We start from the raw sequence: 17,496 nt of genomic DNA on the forward strand, positions 1-17,496 counted from the left end.
ATTGTGAAAACCAGGCTAATTAGAAAGGTGATTCATTAAAACACGTAATTTCCGCCTCATTAGCTGTGTGTTTTTTCTGCATATAAACTTATCATCTTTCACAGTAGTCCTTCTTGACTCCTATCAGTTTGTTTCTGCTTCGTCTGTGTCTGTTTTATTCTCTGCTTCTAAATCCTTAATGTTTGGCTTGGTTCCTAATCTTTCATCTCACTACTCTGGCTTCCAAAATCATTCCTCCTTCCCTCCCTCCCTCTTTCTCCTCTTTCCCTCTTTTCTCAGCCTACAAGAGGCAGACTCTGTTTGGTGAGTAGCTGCTGCATGGCCAAAGAATGCAGCCTTCAGTTGCCACTAGTCTAAACCATGAGTCATTTTGGGGAGCGTGAGGGGGGAATGTTAGCCGTGATGGTTCTGTTAGTTAGTCAGGTGATGTATAGTAATAATATTTCAACATTAGCAAAAGGATGACTCTTTCATGTGTGTTAGTGCATGTCTTTTCCGATAACTGTCTGATCACTCTCACTTACCGGTTTGCCTCTTTTCTTATCTTCACATTCTTTATCATGAATTTTCCTTGTATTTGAAGTATATTTTTTTTTTTTCCCCCAAGTAAGATGAACAGTCCTCATGGGAACTATTATTGTAAATCAACTGTACCAGAATGATTCAGGTTTTCTGGTATGTTTATGAACAAACTGTATTAAGAGCTGTCTATAATTTATCATTCACAAAACAAAGGATTGAGGAAAGCACGCAGCACAGGATGATCCGAGTGGAATATTTTAATAACCAGGAAAACACAGCTTCTCCTCTCTCATATTAGTCCAGGTGGTGGAGAGGTCATAAATAAGGTATATCCTCAAGACCAGCACTGTGAGGTCCAGCTACATAGAATTATTTTTATAGTAAGGACTAAATAATCAAACAATGTTGCATACCTTTAATGGATAATGATTGGTGTATGACTGCAAAACAAAAAAATAATAATCAAAGTGATCCTTTATGTTACCATATCCGAAAAGAGCCACATAATATAAACAGATTAAATACTTGTTTTGAAGCAGATAATAGATATATAGTTTCTGCCTAATCATATTTCTGCTTTTTTTTCGTTCCTCTCTAAATAATATGGCATGTTATGCCTCAGTAATCAGGCCAGATAGAGCAAATTAAGTAAAAAATGTATTAAAGGCTGAAACTTTCATTAGTTCAGGTAATTAACATTAAGCCAAATGTTTGGATCAGCAGAGGCTCTGCTCTTCTTTTTATTTTTTGCTGGAAATAATAATAAAAAAGTGGACCACAGCTCAAAAGATGATAACCCAGAGTCTAGGTTATACAGCATCATGCATTTTATTATGGAACTGGAAAGTGAATGCACAAATAAGTTCACTTTGTCCAAAAATACAGTCAGCTCGGTGCATTCTCCTTCTATATATTCAGCTTGTCAAACACGTAGTATCTTTTTTTACATAAACTGTAATATCTCTCTCCAGTGTTGAGGATATTGTGAATAAGGACCGGCCCATACTCAGGAAGTATGCGTAAGTAAACTACAGGCCGACAGAATGGTGGTGGTGGTGGTGGTGATTATTGGAAATTGCTCTTTATGCTGAATTCAGGCCAGGTCTTAGACGTGTGTGGTGAGGTGCCTGGTCCTGAGTCAGTGTTTAGTGGTGGTTGCTTGCTCACTGCGGGTATTTTGAGATCAGGTGGCTGGGATTTAAATGGATGTTGCACTTTCAGATGGTGGCTGTTTGTGTGAGAGTCTGTGTGATTGTGGTTTGTTGCATGGATCATTTATACATTTCATGAATCTAACGGATTGAATTTTCTGGTGTTTGACTAAATCCGACACTGATTGCATGTTCTAGTTGATAAATATTATGAACTAATTAAAGAATTAAACGTTATTATTTTATAGAGTTTTTAAAAAAGGACAATGTTATTCTTTATGTATATGATGTAATCTCTGCCGATCTTGGAGACTACAGTAGCTATTTTGTGGTTACTCAGAGTGGAAAATAATATGCATCCTTTAATAGCCGACTGAAATGAAGAATATGCTTTCCATGTTGTCTCAAAGCCAGTCCAGCTTAGTTTAACTGCCTTTTGTGTGAACAAATATAAGGGTGCTTTCTTTTAATAATCTAATCTTTTTTACCTCTTTTCTGCTATGGCTTTGTAACGTTGTAGCTGCTTAGCTTTGTAACATTGTAGGTTCTCTTTACCACATGTATATTTGCAGAGACCAATTTTTACGCCGTCTGGAGGCTGGGGAATGGCAGAAGAGGAATTCAAAAGATGTGGCGTCTCTAATCGACACCGCTCCTCCTGACCCAGACTCTCATTTTGCAGACGAAGTGCATCCAACCTCAGAAGGTGACATCGACTTCCAAGTCTCTCTTATTCTTTGCTGTTACCTTCCCACAAGATAATCTACATTGTCTAGTGCCCTTTTCTGAGATAATTCATCTTACCTAAATACAACAATTACTTATGATCGTTTATTGGTTGTGTGCTTGTGTTAGAATAGTAGTAGATCATGTGGAATTAAGATCTATTTGTTAGACTGTCAGATGAGGAGGACAGTTCACCTCCTTCACAATCACTGTCAGTCCAGGAATATGCTACAGATAAAACAGAACTGAAAAAACATTTACACTTGATTAATAGAGACAAAAATAAATTCTGGGATATTCCTTTAATCTGCTGCTGATTTGTTTTATAGATAAATTATTACAAACACAAAGCAATTACTGGGGTGTACGTCACCAAACTTTAGGAAGCTTCCCAGACTCAGTGAGTAAGGATTCATAGCTGACTCTTAGCACTGAGTCGATTGCAAAGTCAGCAGGAGCTTTGCTGTGATTGGCTGAAGGGCAGACTGTGGGACTGTGGTGTTTATATAAAGCACAGCATTTGCTTGGAAGCTTCAGCTCACTACTGTACTTCAGTCTAGGAGGTAGAAAGAAAGAGAGCTTGGAGAGTGGAGCTTTCTGTTTGTGTGATAAAAGGTTTCATGATGGTTGAGGCTGCTGTAATATGTAGTACTTCCTGTTACAGAATTGATGGTATGTATTGGCAGAAATTGGTTTAAATTATTTTATTCACAGAATCGTCTTTGTGGGCTTTGGAATACAGTAAAGCTTACTAAATGCTGGCGCTTCACTACGTACAATTATGTACATAAGGATAAATCTTCTCACATTTCAGTTAATAAGGACCAATTGCATGACCTTGTATAAATGCTGAGTGTGAGCAGGGGAGCAATTCATCATTCTTGTTCTCTTCTTGGCTGAACAAACTGTCTGGTGTACCATGTTGTGCCCTGTCTTTCACAGTGTGCCTTGCTGGGAAAGAGCTTATTTCAGATTGGAGAGAAGGGGCCTATGGAGCGCATTTAATATGGGGCCCATTTCTTTCTTTCTTTCTTTCTTTCTTTCTTTCTTTTTTATTTTTTCAGAAAAGACTTTAGTTTCCCATGGGAGGCACATTCAGTTTGACATCACTATGATCACTAGTTTATAAAGACAGGCTTTCTGTTCTGGCCGAAGAGTGAAATAAAGAATTCAATCCAACCATCTTACAAACACGTGTGCATGCACACACAAACGCACTTGGGGGGTGTAAAAGGTGTTTGGCTGCAGTAAGACCAAATGAAAAGACTAGAAAGGGTTTTTGAGGTGGTCTGAATAAAATAATGCCTGTGGGCCAGAACACTTGCTTTACTGAGTTATGTAACTTGGTATGTTAGTTTAATTCTGTTTGCGTGTGGTCACTTTATCTTTTATTTCATTAAAAGAATGTCACTATCTGTATGTGAATTTTGTTGGCCTATTTTATGAGTTAGATTTTGAGCACTTAATATTTTACCTTGTGTGGTAAAGAAAGTACTCACACTGCCGCTTGTGCACACTGTGTGTGTGTGTGGGTGTGTGGTGTGTGGGTGTGTGTGGGTGTGTGTGGGTGTGTGTGTGGGTGTGTGGGTGGGGTTTACAGATCAGAAGAAAGTTCAGGAGCCCCAGTCTCCAGGGGGACACTCCAGCTATACCAGCATCTCCCTGAGCACCCTGGAGCAGCCGGAAGAACTACAAACAGTCCGTCATAATGAACCAGGCAAGAAATTCCAGCTCTCTTTCTCATCCTCTTATCTAATTTCCCTGTCTGCAAGTCTTCCCTAGAATGCAGCACATGAATTAAACCATCAGTAATACTGAAATGTTCCAAGTTTATCCCATGTATGGGATGTGCCTGCAACTAGAATAGGGAGAGTGATGAGACTGCTAGCACTTTAGAAACAATAATAATGTATCTATGATTCCCTGGGAATTGTTGAAGCAACATTTGGAGGAACAACAATTTTACTTCTCAAATTCTCAGAGTCTTTGCCATGAGGTGCCATGTTGAACATTCAGTGGTCAGTATGAGAGAATTGTACTCAAAACACCAAATTTTATCTGCTCCGATACAAGATACAAAAATGTGTATGGTCCTGTCATTGAAAAAACGTTAAAACGTAGGGTTTATTCACTTTTGTTGCCAGATATTTTATCAGTAATGGCTTTATGTTGAGTTAATTTCAGAGGACAGTGAGCAGACCATAGCCTCAATGTCTTTACACTTCCTTGTCATCTTTCTTTCTTTCTTTCTTTCGTTCTTTCTCTCTCTCTCTCTCTCTCTCTCTCTCTCTCTCTCTCTCTCTCAATTCAGCCAGGTTTGATCCTGTCTTATTTGTAATTATTGGTCCAATGCTGAACATTTTGCTCATGATTTGATTGACCATATTGGGCATTCCTATTTAACATTTCCAAGACCATTATGTGCTTGTATAGCTCATGCAATGGCCATCCCAAAAATATATACAAAAAGCCAGTATAAATGTCACATATACTGTGTAAAGTGACTTTTTTTTTAATTAAATACTAATTGGTACCCAGTTATGCACCATACATACTGGTTCATAGTAAAGAGTCTCAATATCCACTCCTTTCTCTATCCATTTTTCTTTCTCCGGTTGAGCTTTGAATCTTTCTCAAAACTTTAAAAACCTTATCTTTCATATCTCTGTTGGGTGGTTTCCAGCCCAAGTCCACCACTAACAACACAGCCTCTAGAGTGCAAACATTAACCGTGTAGACAATTTGAAGGTGGGAACAGAGATTGGGATCTTCTTTTCCGGTTTCCGGCTTCGTGGTCACACAGAGCAAGAGAAGGGAATGAATTTTGACTTTGCACATGTGTTGATGCTTCTAAAGGTACGCTGATTTGTGCCTAGGTTTTTTTTTGCTGTTCTCTTATATCAAATGCTGGGATTTGGAAAATCATGAGTCTATGGGATCATGAACGTGGTTAATCTGTTGGTGTATTCCTACCTGAATACAGAGGTGTTGGAATTTTGTTTTGTCTGGATCATAACCAAATTCACAAATCTGCTATTCTACATTACACCTTATATTATCATGAAATAGGGACCCTAAATCCTTTTGGTACCATTCTATTATTTACAATCTCATGGGATCTTCAGTCCATCTAGGCTTATACATTTACATTTGGCAGAGCAACTTACATCGGAGCAGGGTTAAGGCTCAAGGGCCCAGCAGTGGCAGCTTGGTTGTGGTGGGATTTGATCTTGCGACCTTCCGATCCAAAGACCAATGCCTTAACCAATCACCTCCTCCCTATAGGGTTATTACAGCTTATTTAGTTGTGATGTGATAATTTAAAAACACATCGTGGCCTTTGATATATTACATCAGACCGCTTCAAATGATCAGATCTTATTTTAAAACTAATGTAATATAACAAGCTAAATTTAAACACATAAATGATTTGCACATTATGCAGATCAAGCTTCTTACCAGAATCCAACCTGAATAATTGCTAGTCTGAGGCAATATATATAAGAATAGATTTAGCTTTTTCTTATTTAATAGAGTAAGTTTAATAAAGTATAACATTTCATGACTTCTCTCTTCTCACCTCTTGCCAGCAGAGAACAGTGTACATCAACCCAGCACCCTTTCCAATGACAGGAAATTCATGCTGGACATGCTCTACTCAAAGTCTTCCACCTCAAGCAGCTCTGGGCTACTGAAGAGCCCCAGTGTGGAGGACAGCAGTTTAGAAGATCTTAATATCTCCAGCTTGGCCGGTCGTCTCTCCAGTCTGCGATCTCGTTCCTCCCAGCCCAGTGAGGATACCTCCAGGCGAGCAGAGCTGGAGGGGCTTGAAGGCAGTGCAAATGCTGCTCGCACAAGGCTAGCAGAGGAGCAGACAAAACGGTTGCGCCCACAGTATAGTATCGATGCAGAAACCCATTCTCGGACTCTTGAGAAGACTATGATGACGCCATTGGCCAGGAATAGCAAGGATGCATGGGAACATTTGCAACCCAGCTCCAAAGAATTGCGGATTAAAGATCTAGACTTTTCTGACCTGTTGGAAGAGGAGGATATTGACGTCTTGGACGTGGATGCTTTCGACACAGGCATGATTAATGGTGTGCCTCCTCCCCCTCCAGGATTTGGATCTCTTCCTCCTCCACCTCCTCCACCTCCACCTCCAGGTATTGGAGGTTCAGCTCCTCCTCCTCCTCCACCTCCTCCACCTCCTCCAGGTCTTGGAGTTCTGAGTGCACCCCCTCCTCCTCCTCCTCCTCCTGGAATGCGTATTGCTCAGAATACAGACCCAGGATTTGTCAAGAAATGTAAGACGGTCAAGCTGTTCTGGAAGGAGCTTAAACAGTCAGATAGCCCAAGGAAGTGCAAGTTTGGTCGAGGAACCGTCTGGGCATCACTGGATAAGGTCACAGTAGATACCAACAAGCTGGAACATTTGTTTGAGTCAAAGACAAAGGAACTTTCTGTGGCAAAGGTAATTTAATTGTATGTAATTAAAAACAAACAATACTTTTATTATGCTTCAGGTACCTGTTTCACCTTATATACACTCACTTTTTTGGGTTTGTAGAAGGGTCCAGAGGTAAAGAAGCCTGAAATACTTGTTCTCGATTCAAAGAGAAGCAACGCCATTAACATCGGCATGACCGTGTTACCTGCGGTACACGTCATTAAATCTGCTATACTCAGCTTTGATGAATTTGCCATCAACAAAGAGGGTATTGAGGTACTGCACCACTAATTCAATCCACTAGAGGGCAGTACTCACATGCTTTTCCTCATATTGTAAATGTAACAGACCCCAATTAACAGGTTAACAAAGTCTGTCCTTGTTTTCTCTTTCTTTCTTTCTCTCTCTCTCTCTCTTTCTCTCTCTCTCTATCTATCTCTCTCTCGCTCTCTCTCTCTCTCTCTCTCTCTCTCTCTCTCTCTCTCTCTCTCGATTTGAAATAAAACACTCATTATAGAAAATCCTGACAATGATACCTACAGAAGAAGAGAAACAGAGGATCCAGGAGGCTCAGTTGGCCAATCCTGATGTGCCTCTTGGTACAGCAGAGCAGTTTTTGCTCACTCTGTCCTCCATCAGTGGCCTCACAGCACGCCTGCAACTCTGGGCTTTTAAACTCAACTACGAGAGCTTGGAGAAGGTTATTTTTGTTAATGATACTTCACTTTGTTTATATAATTTAATAATTATATTAATTTAAATGTTCACACTCCTGTAAGAGAATCAGCCAAAAAAGCATTATTTTTCTTATCTTTATTATGAACATCATTACTATTGATGGATATATTCACAATTGAAATTGGAATTAAAGTTCCTAATAGAAATGAAAACCGCTTTATGCTATTCAGGCTGTATTTATATTTGGAATGATTTGTAAAACCTGTGGTCCATGCCTGGATTGTTCTACAGGAGATAGCTGAGCCCCTTTTCGACTTGAAGCATGGTATGGAGCAACTCGCCAAGAACCAGACCTTCAAGCGTATCCTAGCAACACTGTTGGCTATCGGCAATTTTCTCAACAGCTCCAGCGTAAGTAGAGTGTCTCAATTACTTCGATAGTGCTAACAAGCCATGTGAGAAATCTGATGCATGTGTCGAGGCCAGGTGTGCAGAACGAAAACCCCAGAGACTGTAGTGTTCGACACGTGACCAGTCACAATAAACCTTTGCTATAAATGTCTTCCCTTTCAGCGCTTACTCTAAATAGCGTGCATGCTGTGTTGTCTTTGATGCTATATGCGTGAAACCTTATTTAGGTTCTTGCAATTGTTCACTTCGAGGCTTACAGGACCTTGTGATATTAAGTTCACTGTCTAAATCATGCTTTTAAGATCTGAAACTGTTAAACCACTTTGACCTTTCAGCATATTTCTGAAACGGTTGCCACTTTAACTTTTGAAATTTTCAAATGAAACTATATGCATGTTACTGCACAGTAAATATAACCAACAATTTACAGAATTGGTTTGTATGGAATTTTGGGCAAATTCCAACGATGTTTATTAAATTGTTATTTGTAATGTAATACGGTTCAGAGGTGATTCAGCTCTCCTTGTAAATCATTTTTTTGCCACTACCCACAATTTTCTGGAAGACTGGAACAAAGCCTTTTCTGGTAACATCTAATAAAGATGGAGACATTTGTACATGGATCTTTGACTCTTCCATGCTGAACACTTTAATCACTTTGTTGGCTACCATCTTCGACTACCCAATCTGTTCATCCTGATGTCTGTTCCTTGTTCCTGATATGCAAAGAAAGAATGTAACTTTGCTGTAAAGTAAATGTGACAAGCATAAAGTGCCTTCTTTATTCATTCTTTTTAATTTTTTCTTTTGTTCTTTCCTTTAAGGTGAAGGGATTTGAGCTAAGCTACTTAGAGAAAGTGACTGAAGTGAAAGACACTGTGCATCGACAGTCTCTGCTGCATCACTGCTGTAACTTTGTTGTTGAGAAATTCTCAGATACAACAGACGTCTATTCGGAAATCTCTGCAATCACCCGATCTGCTAAAGTAGGTCTTCCATGGTGACATCCAAATTTTTTTTTGCATTAAGCTTATACTGTATACGTGATGTCAAATTTTGCTTGTTTGATATATTTAGTGGACATTTGTTAGTTTTGTATTAAAATCTGTATTAAGTTGTGAATCAAATGTTTAACAGATTTAAAACAGAATTGCATCATAAAAAATAGGTTTCAAAATGTTTCTTTTTGTAACATTTATACTTATTTTCTTTTAGGTGGATTTTGAGCAACTTTCTGACAACCTGGTTCAGCTGGAGAGGAAGTGTAAGACATCCTGGGACAACCTAAAGGTCATGGCCAAGCATGAAACCAAACCCCAGCTGAAGAGCAAAATGACCGAGTTCCTGAAAGACTGCACAGAAAGAATCATCATTCTTAAAGTGGTGCACAGACGCATCATCAACAGGTTACAGCACACACTCTCGCCCCCGCTCACCCATCCTTTATCATTGTTTTTATTCTTTACATATGATTTTGAATAGCAGTCTCTAATGGAGCCCAAATTTGCTGCGTAGTGATCGCAAGGAATTGTTTTGGATAACTTAATTGTTCAAATTCAGTACTCCAAATCGCATCACTGAAATCTTCCACTCTTTCACTTGCTCTCTCTTTCTCATAGATTTCACTCGTTTCTTTTGTACCTGGGGCAGCCTTCCTACTCAGTCCGAGACATTAAGATTACTCAGTTCTGTAAGATCATTAGCGAGTTCGCTCTGGAGTACCGCACCACAAGAGAGAGGGTCCTCACCCTCAAACGCAAGCGTGCAGCCCACCGGGAGCGCACCAAGACCCGCGGCAAGCTCATCACTGAGGTAAGAAATTATCATATTTTTGCCCATTGCATCGTAAGATGTCAGTTACATAATTCATAAGCTCCGGCTTAGTAGAAGAAACTCAATTTGGTCATTTGCTTTTCTTGTTTTTTAAATACATTTGAAACAAATATACACACACACACACACACACACACACACACACACACACACACACACACATGGTCTGAGATCTCTGAGGGTTTGTAAGACTGATTGCTAACACATTTAGGCCCAGATTTGGAAATGGGGCTTCTCCAGATATTTACCATAGTACACAATTCAATAGTATACAATGCTGATAAACTGATTTTTTCAGTCCATAAATCCCTGTTCTCAAACTAACTCACGGTGTTTGTTCTCTCAGACGGAGAAATTCTCTGGAGCCGTCCCATCCATTACCCAAGAGAGTCCTTCCCCGGTTTCTATAGCAACAGAAGCCCAGCCGGCCCAAGAGAAACACGAGAACATGAAGAACCTTCTAATCGCAGATGACGACCGTGGCAAACTACGCAGAACACGTGCTGTACGAAGTAAGAAAACGTCACATCGTACTTTTAGTTCTTTAGACCTATTAAGATTCGAACTAGATGACCGTGATGATGATCAGATTTGTTTGTAAAAAAAATCATACAGTACAGAATAAAAGATATAATTGTTGTTTTTATTAAGATGTAATAAAGATATAAGTCTGAAATTTGCAGTCTTAACAAGAACATGTTTATTCTAACAGAACTGTTGACTGCTGACTCTGATATTCCTACTTCATCAAATCAAGACTATGAATCTAATGATGAAGGTAGAGGACATAGTGCATGTTGCTGGTGTGAACTTACAAGATATTCTTTGTACAGTATATGCAAAGACTTAAGAAGTCTAGAGTAACTGACTATGTAGCACCACACAATGGACAAAACTTAGCTTTAAGTGTGTAAAACCGGACTATTTGCTGTTTCAGATGAGCCCGTAGAGAGCTTTGAAGCACAGGAATTAAGTGATGAAGGTATAAAGGCAGTTGCATGAATAATGCGGGTGAAATGACTAAGCATTTCTTTTCATTTATATTTTTGTGTTGATATCTAATGTTTTGTGAACTAACCATGAAGTTGCTCTTCTAACAGCTGAAAACGGATCGTCGCTCGCCAGCATGTTCTCCTCACTGTTTCTCTGTCACTGTTGTGTTTGATGCATTAAATTTAGCATTGTTTAGTCCGTCCTGGATGTTCCTTCATTGTTGCTGACTGGCTAATAATTTTTTTACTATGCAGGTTTTGGAGGTGTTGTTCCATCAGCAATGTCTACTACAGCCAAAGAGGACAGCGCAAGTTCACAGGACGATGCAACAGATGAGATCATGGATCGTCTGGTGAAGTCTGTCACCCAGAATCAAACAGAGAGACAGGCTAGTCCTAAAACGCGGAAACGATCACGGCTAAACAGGAAATCAAGTGAGTAACATGAACACACTCACGTACACACTTAAACACATTTTACATATATATGTGTATATATATGTGTGTGTGCGTGTATGTATGTATGTTTTTCTTTTCTTTTTTTTTATTTAAATGTAAGTGTAGCTTGTGTTCTTGGGGTAAATCAGGTGATATTATTCACAGTCTAAGGTTGTGTTCTTTGCCCTACATCTATATCCAAATAATGTAGTTCTTTCACACGTGTTGAAGACACTGATAGTTTGAGAATCCTGATTTCCTGGTTATGTCTGCTAGAGTGGTACGGTGGGAGGGAGGTCAGTCATCCTTATTTGAATATTTAAAAGATATTTCTTGCATCTCGTGTCTGCCATCCGTCATGTATATGTGATTATAAAAAAAATATATATTTTTTATCTCTTTACCAAGAAAAGTACAAGTCTTGAATTCTGTCAATAAACCTAAAACATTAGTGACAATATATAAAAAATCTAAACACACATGAGAGAAATTCTTATCTTTTTTTAAATATAACCCAATATTGTAGCAATGCAGTAAAAAGGACATTTTTTTATATTTTATGGTATCCCTGCCCTTTTACAAGCCTCTTCTGTTATCCCTAAAACTTTTACAAGCTTCTAGTAAATGGGTTTTTCTCAGAACAGTGGAAATTCTTCAGTGTTAATAATTCATCCACTAGAGATGCAGATTAAGGTGGGAAATGTGCTTAAACATGAAGAATAGAAAGGGATTAGGGATGTATCCATACAGATCCTGTTATCACACACAAGTCTGGTATTATGCTCATTTACTTGTACTTGTAAACATACTCCAATACTTTGTGAATTCTGGCTAGTGTAGGTTTCCCCGCTAATGAACATGCGACACGGAACGACATCAATCTGGGCACTTTGAATGATTAATGATGCAATTGACACAGGAAGGTGAGAAGAAATGTCTGGAGGCAATCCTACATGAGTGCAAATGGCAAAAAAATTATTAATGGTCAGCTTTTAATAGTATTTGGCAACAAGGGTTTTCCGATAGTCAGTGAAAACTTATTTTTCTTAGAGCCATACACACAAGCCTGGATGAAGTGAAACAAAAAAAACCCTTTTCACAGCAAACTTTCTGAATAGATCATGTAGCTAACTAATGTTTTTTGCAGCACTTAACTCTAGACGCAACACTAGCGTTCAAACAAATAAGTAGCATGGACATGCACATTTCCACTTTTCATTCGGAAAATGAGTCGTGTTAGGTAATATTTCAAACAGTTATTGCTTAATACTAAATACATGGACCATTTAGACAATAGACACTTGACTTTTTCACCTGTATGTGGTTGTTCCCCAAACTGTTTCCACACATTGTGTAGAATGTCTTTGGATGAGGTAGCATTAAATTTACCCTTCATTTTAACCAGCAGACCTAAATCTGCATCAGCATGACAATGCCCTTGTCCACAAAGCAAGCTCCATGAAGATACGTTTTTTTATTTTAGTATTGTTATATGTTTATTATAGTATTGTATTTTTTACCTTTTATTTCTGTTGACTAATAATCAGTACAGTGCATACGATAAATATTTACAGCGCGACACTTTCAAGATTCTAAAAACTTTACCCTGTAATAAATATGTAAAAGAAGTTTGTTTGAAATCTTTGCAACTTAATTACAAATAAGTGTTCATAGCCTTTACTTTGTTTAAGCACCTTTGGCACCAATTACAGCCTCAAGTCTTTTTGAGTATGATGCTATAAGCTTGGTGCAGCTATTTTTGGCGCAGTTTGCACAGCCATATTCGGATCTCTTTGCTCTTATATTATTTATATTCTTGTTGCCTTTTTTTTTTTTTTAAACAGGTCATTTGGCTTTGGTGGCTGTTTTTTTAATTTCAGTGATTTATCTCTGTCCCATTAAGCCTGCTTTATGGCCAGTTCTTTTCTGTTTTTAAAGCATTGTAAAGCTCATTGTGCTTCATCCTGTTTCAGGCAATTTTTTTCCCTATCTGTTTTTCTTTTGCTTTGGTTAATCACGTGATGGTATAGAAGTAGGTTGGAACAGTAATAAAAGAACTATTTGGGTCATTCTTCAGTTGTGTTAAAAGAAAAAAAAATGTGAGCGCACACTGACATCTGGAAATATAAGCAGGTTATCAACACTGAAATCAGCCTACACGCTGTAATCCATTCAGATGCCGATTATTTTCGAGTTTTGAAAGAAAAAAACAAGGTTGGTATAAAATAAAATTGTATTTGATAAACAGGATCAAAATTATCAGCTTGTATAAAGCAGGGGATTTTCATTTCACCACTGGCCTTTATGCCTCGTGGCTTTTAGGCAGTAACAAAAGACTACTATTACTGTACTTTCTGTTCTGGGCAAACTGAAATACGGTTTCCAAGGCATGCATTAGAGCTTTTTCTTCACTGTTTGATGCAATGGAGTTTTCAGGCCTTGCTTTAGTATTTTAGAATTCTAAACAATGTGTGGATCATCCCAATACGCAATCGACTCTAAATTAAGACTCTACCAAAAAAAGTGTTCTTTTAAACATGCTTCATCTCAATGCTAGAGATTGTGACCTAAAAAGCTTTTCACTTTCCACATGACATACCTGGCCCAACACCTTCACAAACCAGCACTGCTTGCTTTACTTGCTTGGTGCAATTATGAGACTCATTTAAGTAATTAAGATACAATTGATTCGCTTGGAAACCACTTGTTGCTGAGGATGGGTCTCATATGTACAGCCTAAAGACATATAAGATCATGTGCATGGTAGCACTTGAAAATCCATGGAGATGGTGTTTGACTACAGGTAATTTATTGCATTATCATAGGGCAGGCTTCAACAAAAAAAGCTTTGTGTTAAAACTATAAGGAATTTCCATGTTACACAATAGCTCACAGCTGAAGAAAGGAATTATTTCTAATCACTATATCCAGTGTCAGCCAGATGAGGATAGTTTTTTTAAGGTTTCTTTTTGTCATCCTGGAGTTTTTCCCCTTGGCCCCATTACCTCAAGCTTGCTCATTAGGGATAAATGTTAAAAATGTGTAGGAAAATATTTATTAATTAAATATTAATATACATTTTTATGTATTTTTTTGTTTTTGTTTTTTCTTATATGTATGTCGAGCTGCTTTGTGTGATGATGTATAAATGTTAAGTGCTATACCGATACAGTTTAAATGAATTAAGAAGGCCATGGAGATGGCTAATGGTGTATTAAGATAATCTGAGGTGAGGAGGACATCATCACTGAGTTAGTAGTGGAAAATGACGGATTTCAGAAAAATTCTTTGAATTTGGCAAAACATTTTCCTTTTTTTTTTTTTTTTTTTTTTAGTAAAACTTTTTTTTTTTGTTCTACCTCAACCCAATCTTAAGTGTTAAAATCCTGCTTTTTGCTAAACTACATTTAATTCATTACTATACAAATTATAAAATATTTGGACAAGCACATTTTAGATAAAACCGTGATTCGCATTACTTCCTGTCCCATTGAGGTATGTGTGGTTATATGAAATGTTTTTGATCATAATGCATTGTAGTGTTTGTAAACAGAGATATGTTCATGCTGAATTGTGTGCTGTTGCAGTGCGGAGGACGTTGAAGGGTGGCCTGAGTTTGGAGGTAGTGCAGGCACTGAGTCTCAGATGAGAGAACCCGAAATATTGAAGGACTACTCAAGTATTGGCTGGTGAGAGATCCAAGTTTTGAGAACTGAGAACCGGAGTGTGTGAGGACATGCGTTTACCAGACAACTGCTGCGGATGCACTTCATCCGAAGAGACTTTGAAGACCCCTTACAGAAAAGCACAAACTAATCATGCTGTCCACTTCACCTAATGGTTTTTAAGGGGGGGTTTTGGTACATAAAGTATTAAACTACCAGACATGTATATTAATATAATTTATATTTAACCCAATAGTGATGCACATTTTATTAGAATTTTTGTACAGGTTCAAGACTTTTTTTTCTATAGTATATGTAGCACGTTCAGAGAAAAGGAAACTCTGGTGGTCAAATGTATAGAAGGATATATGGATAGAAGGGAATTATTTTAAAGTTGCCGTTGTACACTGAAATACGTTCTTGCGTTACGATTTCCTTTATGAAATTAGGATATTTGTTGGCTGTTCTGCCCAGTTAAGTAAGAACCATGTATTTGTGTAAGTTCTTTACAACTAGGCTTCACTCAAAATATCTTTTAAAACAGCAGATAATAAGTAGGTCGTCTTTTTTTTTTTTTTTATTTCTTTATTTTATTCATCTTAACACTTGATAGGTTTATGGATGCTACAGTGCTTTGCATTTTGCATCAATCCGCAAAAATTCACATTGCACATGTTGAGTGTCACTATTGCACCAAAACACATTTATATCCACTGTGACACCTGTTCAGTTCACTAGTTATTTGTAATTCAGAAGAAAGCTGTTTTTCTGGACACTGCTTCTTTTTTGCACAGGAGGTTGTCTGAGGAGTATTCAGCTCTAGTAGTTCATTGTTTCGAAGTGTAAATGCATGCGTTTGCTTCATCCTGAATGTATTACTGTAGGTGTGTGCCACTGTTAAGAGCTCCAGTCCTTACTCTTAACCACTTTAAGTACATGCATGCAAACTCCTTACTGAAAGCATTTTTATGTGTGTATATGGATGACCCTGAAAAATGACTCTGAATGCTGAAAATAAAGTATCTTAAGAAAGTCTTTGTCATTCTTGTTAATCTCCCGAGGTCTATAGTGATCAGACCCTCATGTGCTAAAGTTTGCATGATTTTAGGACAGAATTATGAACATGGAGAAATGTTATTTTTATCAATACAAATGTAAAACACAATTTTATTTGTTTTAGGAACCAGTGTTAAACTTTAATTTAAATGTAATTAATTTAAAACTTAACTGCTTTATTACAATGATCACAATTAGCCAATCATGTGGAAGCAGCACAGTCAATAAAGTCACCCAAATCAAGGTCAAGGGCTTCACGTCACAATGCAATCTCAGCGACTCCACTGTGGCATGGTTGTTGATGCCAGACAAACAGGGAAACTGATCCCCTGGGGTTTTCACACACAACAGTCTGTAGAGGTTCCACAGAATAGTGCGAAATGCATTTAGTAAACAGCAGTTCTGCAGCAGCACCTTGTTAAGCCTTATTATTGAAAGTTTACCAAAAAAAATGCACTTTACAACCACAATGAGCAAATAAAACCTCGGAGAGTACATCACATAAAACCTTGAGCTTTGAGGTGGATCAGTCAGTCACAGAAGAACAGTGGCCACAGGTTAACTGAAAATGGAGAGTTGAATGTATGAAAAACACTTATATTTTTCTAATCTTAACTGAATTTTAACTCAATCTATAATTTCATACATTGTGCTGCTGCAAAGTTAAGTTAAAGTTAATGTAAATATTGTTATACACATCTCAAACCTTTTATTTATTTATTTGCTTTTTTTTTTTTAACATTCTGCTGCTTCTGTCTTCACTCTGCAAGCTTCATCATACACTGCAATGATTAGATCTGTTCTGGGGACTGTGAGGTTCATTGTAGGCAAACAGTAATGTAGTGTTGAGGAGGATTATAGAGTATTAAATGAATGTATTAAAACACATCAATAACAAAAGGACAGGAAAATGTAATTCCTTAATCATAAATAAAATAAAACTATTCCTTTGACTCAGTATGCCCAAGGTGATGGAAAGTCAGATTTTGGATTTTTAAGACCTTAGACTTCCAAATGAATCCTTTACCCCTGAACAAGGAGAACGGGTTATTTTAATAAATAATGATCTAACGAATGGAAGTCAAATCTTCCACTTCCACATTTGAACATAAACATTGCTGCAGAGAACACTGATGAAACAAAGATTTATTTAACCAAAAGAACCTGACCAGGATATAGTGGTTATGTAAGATAAAATAATTTACACTAACAAATAGCTTGGCCAAAAAAAAGAGGTTTCAAAATGTTTTAATAAAATTTGACTGCCTGCATCTGCAAAAAAATAAATAAAAAAATGGGAGAAACAGTTTTTTCTTTCAGCTTTCACTTTAGAGAGCCTAGTCACAGCACTATTCAGTAGGCAAGTTGAGCCATCTGAAAAACTGACTCACCTACTTTTCAAGTAAACCTTTTTTTTTCTCCACCAAAGTATAAAATCTAGGTCATGACATTTCTTTGGATTGAGATGACTGAACCAGTCAGACAATTATTTGACATGGTCTACAAGCTTCTTCATTTCTTTAACTACTAATTTATTAACTGTAGTTTTTCCTGTGCTGGAATCTTTAGAGAAA

General features: G+C 37.6%; 1 protein-coding gene across 8 annotated transcripts in view; it reads left to right on the top strand.

The window, feature by feature from the left end:
• fhod1 (formin homology 2 domain containing 1) overlaps positions 1 to 15,898 on the top strand; it is a 52,741-nt gene extending 36,843 nt beyond the window's left edge. For 2 of the 8 annotated variants that reach the window (XM_046840140.1, XM_046840144.1), the window contains 16 exons: positions 280 to 303; positions 1,494 to 1,541; positions 2,246 to 2,379; positions 4,000 to 4,116; positions 5,990 to 6,873; positions 6,970 to 7,125; positions 7,367 to 7,549; positions 7,819 to 7,938; positions 8,763 to 8,924; positions 9,154 to 9,344; positions 9,558 to 9,750; positions 10,118 to 10,283; positions 10,484 to 10,549; positions 10,709 to 10,753; positions 11,019 to 11,198; positions 14,789 to 15,898. In XM_046840140.1, the coding sequence (XP_046696096.1) occupies positions 280 to 303; positions 1,494 to 1,541; positions 2,246 to 2,379; positions 4,000 to 4,116; positions 5,990 to 6,873; positions 6,970 to 7,125; positions 7,367 to 7,549; positions 7,819 to 7,938; positions 8,763 to 8,924; positions 9,154 to 9,344; positions 9,558 to 9,750; positions 10,118 to 10,283; positions 10,484 to 10,549; positions 10,709 to 10,753; positions 11,019 to 11,198; positions 14,789 to 14,850 (2,731 nt within the window). In that variant the 3' untranslated portion in view covers positions 14,851 to 15,898. The remainder of the gene's footprint in view (positions 1 to 279; positions 304 to 1,493; positions 1,542 to 2,245; positions 2,380 to 3,999; positions 4,117 to 5,989; positions 6,874 to 6,969; positions 7,126 to 7,366; positions 7,550 to 7,818; positions 7,939 to 8,762; positions 8,925 to 9,153; positions 9,345 to 9,557; positions 9,751 to 10,117; positions 10,284 to 10,483; positions 10,550 to 10,708; positions 10,754 to 11,018; positions 11,199 to 14,788) is intronic. The other 6 variants (XM_046840142.1, XM_046840146.1, XM_046840143.1 and 3 more) reach the window with 4 other exon arrangements.
• Positions 15,899 to 17,496: the final 1,598 nt, after the last annotated feature.

The sequence above is a fragment of the Silurus meridionalis genome, chromosome 26, assembly GCF_014805685.1.
Source record: "Silurus meridionalis isolate SWU-2019-XX chromosome 26, ASM1480568v1, whole genome shotgun sequence".
Taxonomy (NCBI): domain Eukaryota; kingdom Metazoa; phylum Chordata; class Actinopteri; order Siluriformes; family Siluridae; genus Silurus; species Silurus meridionalis.